At 38.5% G+C, this 14,709-nt stretch overlaps 1 protein-coding gene across 1 annotated transcript; it reads right to left on the reverse strand.

The window, feature by feature from the left end:
* Positions 1 to 499: 499 nt before the first annotated feature.
* On the reverse strand, positions 500 to 3,615 carry LOC106404858 (beta-D-xylosidase 3-like). The gene is made up of 6 exons (XM_013845514.3): positions 3,059 to 3,615; positions 2,659 to 2,946; positions 2,409 to 2,578; positions 1,778 to 2,226; positions 1,269 to 1,679; positions 500 to 1,164 (listed from the first exon to the last, which is right to left on the reverse strand). Exons 1-6 carry the CDS (start codon positions 3,494 to 3,496, stop codon positions 596 to 598), a joined length of 2,325 nt encoding a protein of 774 aa, XP_013700968.2. The 5' UTR covers positions 3,497 to 3,615; the 3' UTR covers positions 500 to 595.
* Positions 3,616 to 14,709: the final 11,094 nt, after the last annotated feature.

The raw sequence follows: 14,709 nt of genomic DNA on the forward strand, positions 1-14,709 counted from the left end.
AATTAGTTATAAATAAGTATTTTATAATTTGATCATTGAAATAAAAAGTCTACTTTCTTTAAGGCAATACATATTGTTTACAAATGATGTTTGTTTTCATGCTTGATTTAACATTTTATTGCTATTTTATCAATTTTATATGTGATAGATTAATTTTTATTTAATTTAGATGTTTTTCTTTATGTTTTAAATTTTGTTTTTTACTTTGGTTATATCCGAACCGAACCGATATAACCCGAATCCGTACGATATATGATTACTTTATGGGTTTTATGATGCAATACAATTTTGAACCGAACCCGAAGTGTTATTATCCGAACCCGACCCGTACTAATAAAATTTTAGTATGGGACCTAGAAGCGTAAACCCGAAAATCCGAAAACCCGAAAAACCCGATCCGAATGTCAACGGGTACCCGAACGCCCAGTTCAGTTAAGAAATAACACTTTAATTTAAATGAACCTGTGCAATCTGAGTGGAAAATATGAAGAAGAAAAAGAAACAATCAACGTTCTCAACATTTTTATTTCAACGAATTTTCATTTCTTGTAGAAACTAAAACATTGAACACAAATATTAAACAAATTGAATCACATCAGATCGTAATGTACAGGGAGTACTTCAAGCTTCCGACATGGAGAACATGTTCCCCCAAAGCAATCTTCCTCTTCCCTGTTTCATCAACCACACTCAGATCCTTACACACATCCAACTCAAACCTCACCACCGCCTTTTCCGTCCTCCCGAGAAGCACCTTCTCGAACGTCACCAGATGCTTAACCGGCGACCTGTGCACAGCCGGTGGCGTCATGAACAGAAACACTGTGTGGCTTCCTTCTCTGATTCCCGCATTCCTTACTTTAAGCTGGACTTCCACGGTCTTCCCGCAGTACGTTCCAGTCGCGTCCACCGATAGGCACTTTGAAGACCTGCAAGGGTGGCTCGCATCAAGTCTGAGGGAGACGAACCCTGGAGCTCTGATAAGCCGGTGGTGGAACTGAGTGTAGCTGATGCCGTCTCCGAAGCTGTACACTGTTTCTCCGGTGTAGAATCGATAACTTCGACCCGGATACCCGGCAGAGTTATCGGGTCTCATGTTCATGTTTGACATCGGAAGGTTTTCCACGTACGACTGAGGATACCACGTCATCGGCAATCTTCCGCCTACACCAAAAACAAAAATACAAAAGCTACCGGTTAGTCAGCGAATTATAATCGTAAAACCAAACCGGTTGGTTTAGTATGGAGAAGAACAGTGTCTTTCTTACTCGGATTATGACGACCAAAGATGACGTCAGCAATGGCGAGACCACCGGCTTGGCCAGGAAACCCGACCCACATGATGCTTGTGATCTTTGGATCGTTCTTGGCGAAAGTAACGTCCAATCCTCCACCGGACATGATGACCAGCACCACCGGTCCTTTGGCAGCATTAGCCACCTCAGTCACAAGCTGTTGCTGTTTCCCGGGAAGGAGCAAGTCGAGTCGGTCGTGGTCCTCCCTCTCAATGGATAAATCTGTTCCCATCACTAGCACAACCGCATCAGCTGAACCCGCTAAAGAAGCAGCTGAATCTATATCCGCCTCTGTGCACGCCACGTTAGGACAGCCCTTCTGATATGTAGCCGACACCGTTTCCACTAGTCCTTGAAGTGGTGTTGTGTACTTGCACGGTATGCCTGAAGAAGATTAAAAAACAATATCGTTTTTAAAGATTCAAGCCTAAGTCTAAATCGTGGACACAAAAAATATCACTTGAGTTAATTTTAATTTTTACCGTGGTAGTTTCCGATCATTGTATCGGTGACATTAGCGTTTGGTCCAATAACTGCTACCGTCTTAATCGCAAAAGGTGAGAACGGAAGCGAGCCATCAGAGTTCTTGAGCAGCACAATGCCTTGTCTTGCCGCTTCTCTAGCGAGTTCTTGGTTCTCAGCTGTGCAAACGTCCTGAGGACCAAGATTGCCGTAGGGCTGCTTCTTGGGGTCACCATCGAAGAATCCTAAACGCATCAAAGTCGCGAAGTTGTTTGAAATTGCAGTGTCAACATCTGATTCGTTTACCAAACCGGCATCGACCGCACCCATTGCGTGTTGACCAGTGAAATGATCACAATTCAAATCCAAACCTGCCAACATAGATTTGGCAACAGCTTCTTCTGGAGTCTTGGTGTAGTGCTGGCTCGCATATATCACTTCTACTGAATCACAATCCGAAACAATGTACCTAATAACATAAACCCAAAAAATAGATTAACCTTAATAATTTTTTTTTGACAATTTAGAGGCAATGGAAACTTATGTATAATAGCTCTTTAACATTTACGGGCCAAGACAAATGTTTCATGCGGTTGTATTCAGAAGAAAAAAAACCCCTACACAGTTTGAAACCATGTAAAAAAATCTTACCCATTTAACTTCCATTGACCGCGAATCACACCAGAAAGCAGGTCAGGATCAGCGCATGTCGGTTTACCGTTAACTTGGTTGTACGAACACATGACACTAGCCACATTTCCATCAACCACACAGCTCCTAAACGGTGGTTGGAATGTATCATCCATATCTTGTTGGTTCACCTAATCGAACACAAAGAAGATATAAATGTATTTGGTGTGACCCAATAACAATAAGGATACAAATGTTCTCGTTTTCTTACCACGGAGTTGAAAGTGTAACGATTGACGTCTTTCCAGTTATCAACATCGTAGGCGGTGTAGTGTTTACAGCAAGCGGCAACTTTTAGACGGTTAGGATCTCCACCGTCAGTACCTTGAAGACCTTTAACATAAGCCACCGCGTATTTGCTTACGAGCGTCGGGTCCTCGCCAGGGGTCTCTTGACCTCTTCCCCATCTCGGGTCACGGAATATGTTTACATTCGGAGACCAAAACGTTAATCCAGCTGCTCCAACGTTGTACATTGCCCTCGCCTCCGTCGACACAACCTTAAACCATGCCATAAATAGAAAATATTACTAGAAGCGTGCAAAGGACTGTTGTCTATTACTTGTAACCAAAGAAACAAAATCTTCCATTGTGGGGGATAGTTTCTTTCACCTTGCCAATGGCTTGGAAGAGAGATACGTTGAAGGAAGCAGCGGTGAGTATGACTTGAGGGAAGCTAGTGGCACCAGGGACTAGACCGGTAAAACTAGAACCACCTCCGACATCAGAGACACCGTGAAGTGCCTCCGACCACCAGTTATAATCTGGAATCCCAAGACGGCTCACGCCGGTAGCTTTACTCACAAGAAACCCGATTTTCTCCACCAACGTTAATCTTCCGACGAGATCGGTGACTCTGGCTTCGGCCTTCAAACCCGTGTTGCAGAATCCGTAACCGGCTAGAGAAGGGTTTGTGATGACGTCACATGCGAACACTGGAGAAGAAGATTGGGCGTTAGATGGCTTGGAGATGAAGAAGAGAATACTGAGGAGAAGTGTGGAAACAGAGGGGAGTGCTCTGTTTCCTCTTGTTTGCCGATGATAACTCATTTGCTTTGTGTTTGTCTCTTGTTTGTTTTCTCGTTTGTGTGTGTTTAGTTTATCAACAGTTTGATGCCACTATATATACTAATAGAAGATTGCAATTTTAGAATTTGAACTTTAGAAAGTCGTATATGTGCTGGCATTTTATCTAGATATAAAAAGATGGAGATGCAAATGATAAGATTGCTACGGATAATAATTATATTTCCTGCTATTTGTTAAAAATTCTAACAAAGAAACTGTATTAAAAATGTATCATAAATCTGATTCTCCTATACTCTGATTAGAAACATGTATATTTTGTTTCCTTGTTGCAAGAGTTAAGAGATTTTTTTCTTCAGCAGGTAAACAGTATGTGATAAGTTCAGGATGGAGTTATGAGGTGTCCGTATGCTTAGTGATCTAAATTCTATCCTTTTTTTTACTTATTCATCCAGACAAGTCAAATTTTCTATTTTGGGTATTGTTTTGAAAACAACTTTGGGGCTTCCATAATTTGACATCAAGATATTTTTAGCAATTCTGTTTAATTGAGAATACGACTGTCTCGTAGACTCGTAATATATATTAGCGGCAAATCTACTTTGGACGTAAACGAAATAAAAAAGTACTAAAGTACATAAAAATACAAATTATCAAAAAAGAATTAAGAATTTTAGTTAGCTGTCATGTCTTTTTCTCATACGTAAAGTGAGAAAGATATATTTTGCTTCTATAAAAAAACATTTTATGAACACTACAAGAAAACACATGCTTAACGAGGAAATTTAACGAGGAAAAACAATCCTCGTAAATTTACGTCGATTTTACGAGAAACTTACGTGGAAAACTAATGTTATCATTATTTCCTCGTAAAGTAACGACAAAAGCGTTTCGTCGTAAAGTGGATGTAATCTGACGAGTATTTTACGAGGAAATACTATTTCCACGTAAATACGACGTAAACTTCGCGTGTTATTTACGAGGAAATAGTTTACGTGTATTTAGCGAGGAAATTTTGAATCCACCAACTTTATAGGTGTTACACGTTTTTTTTGCCACCTAATTAATTTTTGTCGTAAATTCAAAGGAAAATTACAACTACCAGATTCAAAATTTCCTATAAATATGGATGTTTGAACATCATTTTAAACACACCAACAACAAAAAACGTGAAAAAATGGTTGGCTCCGAGACTATCTACGAGTTGCGGAAGTGGATGTATATGCATAGAGATGCTAACGGGAGAGTGACGAAAGAATACCTTGCGGGCCTGGAGACATTTATGCATCAAGCAGATTCAACACCGCTCGCCCAAGAAAGTGGTAAGATGTTATGTCCTTGTCGGAAATGCAACAATTCGAAACTGGCAAACCGTGAAAATGTTTGGAAGCATTTAATAAATAGAAGTTTCACGCCAAATTACTATATCTGGTTTCAACATGGAGAAGGTTTTAATTATGATCAGAACGAAGCTAGTAGTAGTAATAGCAATTTTTAGGAAAAAGAACCGGTTGATCATCATTTGCATAATGAACATAGTTACCATCAGGAGGAGATGGTAGATTATGATAGGGTTCATGATATGGTAGTTGAGGCATTCGTAGCTCATGATGAAGATGAAGAACCTAATATAGATGCAAAAAAGTTTTACGAAATGTTAAACGCGGCGAATCAACTACTGTAGAGAAGGTATCTCTAAATTGTCGTTAGCTGCTAGAATGATGAATATTAAAACTGATCACAATCTACCTGAAAGTTGTATGAACGAATGGGCGGACTTGTTTAAAGAGTATTTGCCGGAAGACAATGTGTCTGCTGATTCTTATTATGAGATTCAGAAACTGGTTTATAGTCTTGGGTTGCCTTCGTAGATGATAGATATTTGCATCGATAACTGCATGATCTATTGGGGAGATGATGAGAAGCTAGAAGAATGTCGATTCTGCAAGAAGCCACGATTCAAGCCGCAAGGACGGGGACGTAATAGGGTACCATACCAAAGGATGTGGCACCTACCAATTACAGACAGATTGAAAAGATTGTATCAATCAGAGCAGACTGCTGGAAAGATGAGATGGCATGCCGAGCATACTCAGACGAATGGTGAGATGATTCATCCATCAGATGCAAGAGCCTGGAAACATTTCAACAAAGTACATCCGGATTTCGCTAGCAATAGCCAGAATGTGTATCTCGGACTATGCACAAATGGATTTAGTCCGTTGGGAATGTCAGGGAGACAATATTCATTGTGGCCAGTCTTTCTTACACCATACAACCTGCCACCGGCGATGTGCATGCAACGGAGTTGCTATTCTTGACCATATTAATACCTGGTCCGAACCATCCAAAAAGGTTCCTGGATGTTTTCCTACAACCAATGATAAAAGAGTTGAAGGATTTATGGTCAACATGGGTGAGGACGTATTACTGTTCAACGAAGACGAATTTTACGATGCGAGCGATGTTTTTTTGAACCATAAGGTAATTTTCCTGCCTATGGGATGTTATCTGGATGGACTACACATGAGAGATTAGCTTGTCCATATTGTAATGGAACGACAGATGCGTTTCAACTGAAGAATGGTAGGAAGACAAGTTGGTTTGATTGTCACCGTCGATTTCTTCTCATTGGCCATCCTTACCGAAGAAACAAGAATTTGTTTAGGCACAAAAGGGTTGTGAGAGACACTCCTCCATATCTAAATGGAGAACAAATTGAAGCGCAAATCGACTACTACGGAGCTAACGAAACAGTTCGTTGGGGTGGTAATAGGCATGTCCCTCGTAATATGCCTGATTCTTACGGTGTTCATCACAACTGGCACAAGAAGAGTATATTTTGGGAGTTGCCATATTGGAAGGATCTTCTTCTGCGCCACAACCTTGATGTGATGCATATAGAGAAGAATTTCTTTGAGAACATCATGAATACAATATTGAATGTCCCAGGGAAGACAAAAGACAACATAAAATCGAGGTTGGACTTGCCGGATATTTGCTCAAGAAGCGAGTTACATATTAAAAGCAATGGCCAATTTTCCGTTCAGATATTCAGATTATCTTCAGAAAAAAGTCGGTGTTGTTCAACTGGGTGACATCAGAAGTGAAGTTCTCCGATGGGTATGTTTCGAATCTCTCTAGATGTGTTGAAAAGGGTCAAAAGTTCTCCGAGATGAAGAGTCATGATTGTCATGTCTTTATGCAACGACTACTTCCCTTTGCATTTGCGGAGCTACTTCCAACAAACGTACATGAAGCACTTGCAGGTACGTAGTGTATTATATCACAATAATTTTATAACGGTCTAATTTGCAAAATAATATATGACTAACAAAGTGTTTATTTTTTTTGGAATATAAAAGGCATTGGAGCATTTTTCAGGGATCTGAGCACACTCACTCTTAAAGAAGAAGTTGTGGAACAGCTTCAGGAGAACATTCCCATCTTATTGTACAACTTGGAGAAGATATTTCCTCCCGGATTTTTTGACGTCATGGAGCATCTAGCTGTGCACCTCCCATATGAGGCATTGCTTCGTGGACCTGTACATTACGGATGGATGTATCAGTATGAGCGAACCATGAAATATTTGAAGGGAAAAGCAAAGAACCTCGCCAAAGTTGAAGGTTCTATAATTGCTGGAAATTTGACGGAAGCAGTTTCTCACTTCACATCGTACTACTTTGCGTCAAAAGTACGTACCCGGAGAAGAGCTCCAAGAAGATATGATGATGGTGGTGTTGCGCCAACATATGCAGTTGCTGGTGTTCCAGACATCTTTAGCCAGATTGGGCGACTCGGTGGGAAGTCTAAAGAGGTTTGGTGGTCGAGTGAACAAGACGCTCATAGTGCACACACCTATATTCTACTCAATTGCGAAGATCCATTGATGCATTATTTTGAAAGGTAACATATATGGACACTTCGAAACACATATAATTGCGAGCGATTCATTCCTATAAAATGTGATTTTACAGCCTATTTGTTTCTCAAGTCGAAGAAATATTTCCTGGTATATCCACAAGTGACGTAGACAAAAGGAAAGATCAACACTTCATTAAGTGGTTGCGGAATCAGGTATTAACTCAAACTCTTTTTTCATACATGATCTGTATTTCATTAACATTCTCTTTATTTTTGCAGGTTGATTATGACGACGACGATGCAGATTATCCTAAGTGGTTACATGAAGTAATTCAATCTCCACTTGTAAAGGTCACCACATCACAGATGTATTTCACACGAGGCTATACTTTTTACACATATGAGTATGGTAGACAGCGGGCGACCAGTAACTATGAAATATGTGTGAAAGGGGAAACATATTTCTACGGGATCTTGACGGAGATTATTGAAGTCAAATTTCCAGGGATACTGAAGCTGAAATGCGTCCTCTTCAAATGTGAATGGTTCGACCCCGTCGTCAACAGAGGTGTTCGGTTTAACTAATTCGGTGTTGTTGATGTCAACGGTGGACGAAGGTACAACAAATTCGAGCCTTTCATCTTAGCTTCACAAGCAGACCAAGTTAGCTTCCTTCCATACCCTCGGATGAGAGATTCAGGTATAAATTGGTTAGCAGTGATCAAAGTTACACCTCGAGGACGAATCATCACTGGAGAAGAACCACCATTGCAAAAATAATAGATAAATGAAGTCGAGGAACCTGAACAAGAAATTGATGACATCCTTCTCATTGATCCGCATAATCACGAGTACGAAGATCTTACCGATGATGCCACAGACGAAGCTGTTGAAGACGAGTTTAATGAAAATGATGATGTTTCTAGTGATGATGAGAATGTCGATGTATCCGATTGATGTATTTGATTTTGTGTAGTGTGTTTTATGAATAAGATGTGGGAGTTCGTCTTATGAATAAGGTAATGTGGGGTTTGTTTTATGAATAAGGTAATGTGGGAGTTTGTATTATGAATAAGCAAATGTGGGAATTGTGGTTTGAATTGGAAATAAAGATGGGGTTTGGAATATATGAAGTAGAAAATAAGGAATATGGGGTTTGGGGTTTCGGATCTTAGGGATTTAAACATAACACTCGTTAATTCCACGTAAGCAAAAATCGTCGTAAAGGACTCGTAAGCCGACGAGGAAATAACGACGAAATATAAAAATAAAGAATGCGGGGCTCGTTAATTCCACGTAAGCGCAAATCGTCGTAAACACCACGTAAGCCAACGAAGAAATAACGACGAAATTTAAAAATAAAGATGGAGTTTGGAATATATGAAGTAGAAAATAAGGAATATGGGGTTTGGGGTTTGGGGTTTCGGATTTCAGGGATTAAACATAACACTCGTTAATTCCACGTATGCAGAAATCATCGTAAATACCACGTAAAAGGAATCATCGTAAACACCACGTAAAGGGATTTAAACATAACACTCGTTAATTCCACGTAAGCAGAAATCGTCGTAAACACCACGTAAGCAGAAATCGTCGTAAATACCTCGTAGTGTAAAAACTAGAAAAAAAAAAGGAAAAGGAAAAAAATACCATATTAACATGTGGCAAGACTTCCAGCAATTATAATACGTAAGTCTCGCCCACATGAATTCTAATATCTTCTCCTTTTCCTTTTTTCAAACATTTATAATTTGAATAGGATTTTGCTGAGGAATGTGATTTGAGATAGGGTGTGATTTGGGAGTTTGTGTGTGGTTTGAGAATGAGAGTTGTGGGTATATTTATAGGAAAGCAAGGCTCGTTAATTCCACGTAAGCAAAATCGTCGTTAATACCTCGTATATAAAAACACGGGCCTTTGTGATTCCTCGCAATTTCCTCGTACAGAAAAACACGGGCCTTTGTAACTGCTCGCTATTTCGTCGTAACCTTACGAGGAATTTGCGACGATATGTAATCTTATATATACCCCCGAGCGCTCACTCTTTCTTTCCTCTCTACTTCCTCTCCACTTCCTCTCCATTTCGCAGCAATGGTAAGACTCTCTAATTCCTCTCTAATTTGGTTAGTTTAGAATAGATTAGGTGGTTAGATTAGGTGGTTAGTATAGGAAATTTAGATAGGTTTACGGATTTTATGTTATTTAGTGTTGATTAAGTCGATAATGTTGGGAAATATACTGTTGATGTTAATTTTAAAAATTTAATTTTTTTCCCAGGTTCGAAAAGGAAGACTTACTGTCCATTACAGAGAGATCTCCGGTGAGCCGGGTAGTCGTTTAGACCCGGCCTCTTCTTCAGCTCCCGGTTCTTCGAGTCAGGAGACTGTCCCCGAGACTCAGTACACTCAGAGAGTCTCTGGTTCTACTTCTTCTACTGCACCATCGGCTCCTCATGTGCCTTCCCCGATGGCTCATCCGACGATGCCTCCTCATGTGCCTCCTCCGATGGCACTTCCGATGGCCGCCGATATTCATCCCGATTTGATGGTGCCTCCGAGTGCTCCTTACTCGCAGTACACTGTAGAGGACATTCTCCGTCTGCCAGGCAGAGAAGGTTTACCAGTCATCAACCCCGACCGACCGGACGGAACTTTGTGGTATGTTGCATTAATTTTTATTTTAATTCGTTTAAAATTCTTTTATAGCATTAAAAAAAAATATATATTTTAAATTTGTAATTTCCAGGTGGAGGGTTGACGGATGTCTTGCTTCGGACGTAACCGACACGATCAAAGGTTACTTCTCCATGGCACATCCAAACTGGAGTAAGACGTCTCACTATGTCAGAAAGACGTGGTTCAAAATTTACGCTGTAAGTTTCTATTAATTAATTATATATACTTTAATTTTTTCATGATTTATATATATACTTTCTAAAAAACTAATTGTTAATTTATTTTTTTCAACAGAAAAAATATAATCGGGCCTTGGGGATCACTGAGAGGGTGAGGAAGAAGTTTAACGCGAAGGCGAAAGTTCGCTGGTTGGACACGGTCTCCAACTGGAAGGGTGACAGGATTGTGAAGGGGTATGAGCGTGGCAAACCCGCTGAGTTCACCACGTATGTGTGGGATGGCCTCATCCGTTGATGGCGTCTTCCTGATTCCATTAGAATCGGCCAGGCTTGTTCGAACTCCCGTAACACGGTCGATGAGCACGGAAACAGGCCGATGCTTCACACTACGGGCCAAAAACACCACGCCGGTATCCGTTTGGAAATGGTAATTAAATATTTTATTAAATAAATTTTTTAATATATATATTTGTATTCTAACTTTCTTAAATGGTTTTTAGGCCAAAGAGACGGGACATCTCCCGTCTCTTATGGAACTTTACGAGAGGACCCACAAGAACAAGGCGGGCGTATTTGTAGATGGCAAGTCCGAGCAAATCTACAACGACGTGGTTGCTCGGGGTGAAGACCGCCAGACCCAGCTGACCCAGCAGTCCACCGACGGTTTACCTGTCACCTTATCCACACTTGAAGTGAATAAGATTTACGAGGAGGTAAATTTTCAAAAATTTTAATTTTTTATTATTCATTTAATATAACTTTAAATTTTTACTAACAATATTTATTTTTTGTTTTTAAGGTTCTCCCTAAAAAAAAAGGGACGGACGTTGGCGATTGGTTCCATCAACGATGTTCCGAGAGCGACATCGTCTTATGGTCAGCGACGGGATGATGAAGTCACTGAGCTGCGTAACGAGTTGGCCGCGATAAAATCTCGTATGGGTGGAGTCGAGGGCTTCTTGGACGTTATAGCGGCCACAAATCCGGAATGGAAGTCCATGTTGAGGAACATGCGACAACAACATCCCATTCGAGGCGAGTCATCCGACATACATAACGAGGCGGATGTTGCGAGGAGGAGTGATGAATTCTACCAGGCGATGAACGACCCTTAGTTCTTTTTTTCCGGTTGTTGTATTATAAATTCAAAACTTATTTATATATAAAATATTTTCGTATTGATTTATTTTTATTTTAAATTATAATTTTATTAATAAATTAAATAATTTTAATTATTTTTTAATTATATTTTTAAATTCTGTAAAATAATAAAAACGAAGTAAATTTGTAGCTAATGTACGACCTATTTACGTGGAAACCTTACGAGGAAATGACGAGAAATAATAAACGAGTATTTTACGAGAAAACATTTACGAGGAAATGACGAGAAAAGATAAACGAGTATTTTACGAGGAAATACTTTCGTGGTAGTTACGTGTATTTTGCGAGGAAACACTTTCAAGGTATTTACGTGTAGTTTACGAGGAACTCGTTTCGAGGTATTTATGAGGAAATATAGCGACCTCCTTACGTGGAATATGTATGTGGTCTTTACGATGAAATGATGTACTTCGTCTTTACGACGAAATCTTTTCCTCGCTAAGTTACGACGAATTGGCGAGGAAATATGTGTTACGACGGATGAGTAACGAGCAAACGTATTTCTTCGCTAATTTGTCGTAAAGCCTCTTTTACGACGAACTCACGAGGAAAACCGCTTTCGTTAAGATTATGTTTTCTTGTAGTGTGTCGTTTCTAACTTTATTATATATCTTCTTTCGTTGTCAAGCAGGAGCGCTTTGTCTGGGACGAATCTACGTTGAATAAGGTGGGGGCAGCTGCCACCATAAAAATTACAAATAGTTTTATTTGCATATATAAGATAGTGAAACTTAAGCAGCAAAGTTTGCCCCACTAAACCACCAATCAAATATTCATCAGAACGTTTTAACCTATTTTATTATTGTTTTTAATTTTGCTTTTTGGCTACTTCTTATCCATGGCTTATTATATTCCTTTTTTCTTACCTTGCTTTCTTTTAGTGTTTTTTGTTCATTGATTATTTTTACTGTTTTTAATTTATTTTTCTGATTTTTTGGGCCACCTATCATTTTCTTTTTTTTTTCTTACGTTGCATTGTTTTAGTTTTTTTTATTCATTGGTTCTTTGGTTTTTTTCATTTCAAAATCAATTTTGTATTCAGTAATTTTTTTACCAAATAGTTTTAGTAGCTTGATACATCATTTCTCTTCCTTTATTTGTACAATGTCTTTTTGTTTTGTATCATTTTATTAGTTTCTTTTCTTCTTTTGAAGTATATAAAATTTATATAACATTATCAAATAAAAAAATATATATACTAATATATATATATATAATTTTTTTATTAAAAATATATTAATTAATTAATTATTTTCTGCTTTCACTCAAAATATTTTCTAGATCCGTCACTGCTTTGTCCGCCGCGCAGACTGGTAAACTGTGTTTATTCGTAAAAGAAGAACCCAAATTCCAGAGCATGCTTGGATATCGCTAAACTGGGTATATACTTTTTGGTTTTTTAACATAAAAAATGGGTATACTTGTAACTCAAATGATGGATAGACAAATCCTTGATAAAAGTTCAGCCGACAATACCAGGTGAAGTTGATTCAAATAAAACCTCATGGTTCTACCAAAGAATAGAAAGGTAAACAAATTGCTCAGACATAATATAGTACATTATACCTCGAATAGTTATTAATTACTCACCGAAAATCCTACTAGTGTGATACCGGTGAATTATCAATGAGAGCCGGAAGAGGCATTCCTATTGGATTTATCAACAATCCGGAAAACGCCTGCCGGAGATGTCTGAATAAATGTTAGCTCTGCCCTTTTATTATATCAGGTCATCAATATATTTGCATTCTAGCCGTGAGATAGTGATGTGATGGTGAAACTGCAAAAGTAACGTTAGCAACTTTTACAAAAGACTGCATGACGGAATCATGGCAACGATTTAGTTTATCTGGGCTGAGCGATAGAAAAGACCAGTGGCGGAACCAGGTGGAGAGTGGGTGGTTTTTTTTGGTGTAATTTTGCTTAGAATTTTATTGATGCCTTAGATGAAAATTTGAATTTATAAATATACTAGGGCCGGCCCGCCATACGGACGGGATATAATTTACTTGCGATCTAGTTTATTATTTTTTGTATGATTTTGTGGTTTGTGTTTTAGGTTTGCATTTGTAAAAAAAATGTATGATAATAACTTTTATCTTTAAAAGGTTAGTTGCAAGCATTTGTGTTGGCATATACCATGTTGAGTTAAATATGGATTTCTTTTGGGTTTGTTAGTATGATTGTGTGTGTGTTTATTATTTACTACTCACTCTGTTCCCGAAAGTAAGATTTTCTAAAGTGTTCACGCTTATTAAGAATTCAATAAATATTTATAATTTAATTTTTCTTTTACTTTATTATATATTTTTAATAACTTTTCACCAAAGAAATTTGATCAATTCAAATATTTTCATTTAATGTTTCTTAAAAGTATAAAAAAGTAACTTAAACATATAGAAAATCTATCTTTGTGGAATAAGTAAAAAATCTAAAACATCTTACTTTCGGGAACGGAGGGAGTATATGTTCGTAAGGAATATGGTGTCTTTTCTTTCAAGTGTATTGGCAGATGTATTTGGTGTTTACCTTTATTTTCAGGATTCCAATTTCCAACGTGCATATATCATTATGATTTTGATCAATGTTATTGTATTGGGGCGATTTTGAGAATAGTGATAAACCAAAGATTGAGATTTTAATCGTAGTATTGGGCCGACTAAAGTATTTTTCTATCTGGGTCTTAAGCTTAAGAAGAACACTTACGATTGAAACGGCGTCGTCACACACAAATCTCAGACGTTAACTCAGAGTCGGAGACTACACCGGAGGACGACGAAATCTTTCATCAGCTTTCCAATGTGTCTCATATTACCACTGTAACCAAATCACGTTCAGTTTGATTGCATCTAAGTACTTTTTGATGGCGCCACCGTGGCAGTGGGAAAACGCCACCCGGGAGCCGTCGCTGAATTCGCCATGGTCGCTGCGATGCACCATCTTGATGTTGTCTGTACGAGATTCCAAGGTCTGATTATTTTGGCACTCTTATGAAAAGAAACTTGATTTTAATTTGAAAGTTGCTTATTTGATTGAACAGTCCCGACTTACTCGAGCTGTCTTCACTATTGCATGTCTTGAGGTTTCATATTTCCTTCTCTATGCAATGTGGTTGCCTTTGTCGCTGTACAGTTTGCTAGTTACCAGACCAGTGTTGGAACATTCTTTTTCTGAGTTATACTTTTTTCTTCTTAGGATATTTCTGCGGTGATACTGTTTTGGTCTCTCCTCAACACATTTCTGTTTGATATTTTTGTTGTTTTTACCGGATCTTGTTTACATGTTCTTATATAACTACAGTAATCTATCTCTCTCTCTCTCTAGTTACGAAAGATCCAAACAGCGATACTCTAGA

Source organism: Brassica napus, chromosome C6 (genome assembly GCF_020379485.1).
Source record: "Brassica napus cultivar Da-Ae chromosome C6, Da-Ae, whole genome shotgun sequence".
NCBI lineage: Eukaryota > Viridiplantae > Streptophyta > Magnoliopsida > Brassicales > Brassicaceae > Brassica > Brassica napus.

Coding starts and splice junctions, on each gene's coding strand:
- LOC106404858 (XM_013845514.3), bottom strand. CDS start 3,496: ATGAGTTATCATCGGCAAACAAGAGGAAACAGAGCACTCCCCTCTGTT. Junction 2,579..2,658: donor GTTACACTTTCAACTCCGTG/GTAAGAAAACGA, acceptor GTGTTCGATTAG/GTGAACCAACAAGATATGGA. Junction 1,165..1,268: donor CTTTGGTCGTCATAATCCGA/GTAAGAAAGACA, acceptor TTTTTGGTGTAG/GCGGAAGATTGCCGATGACG.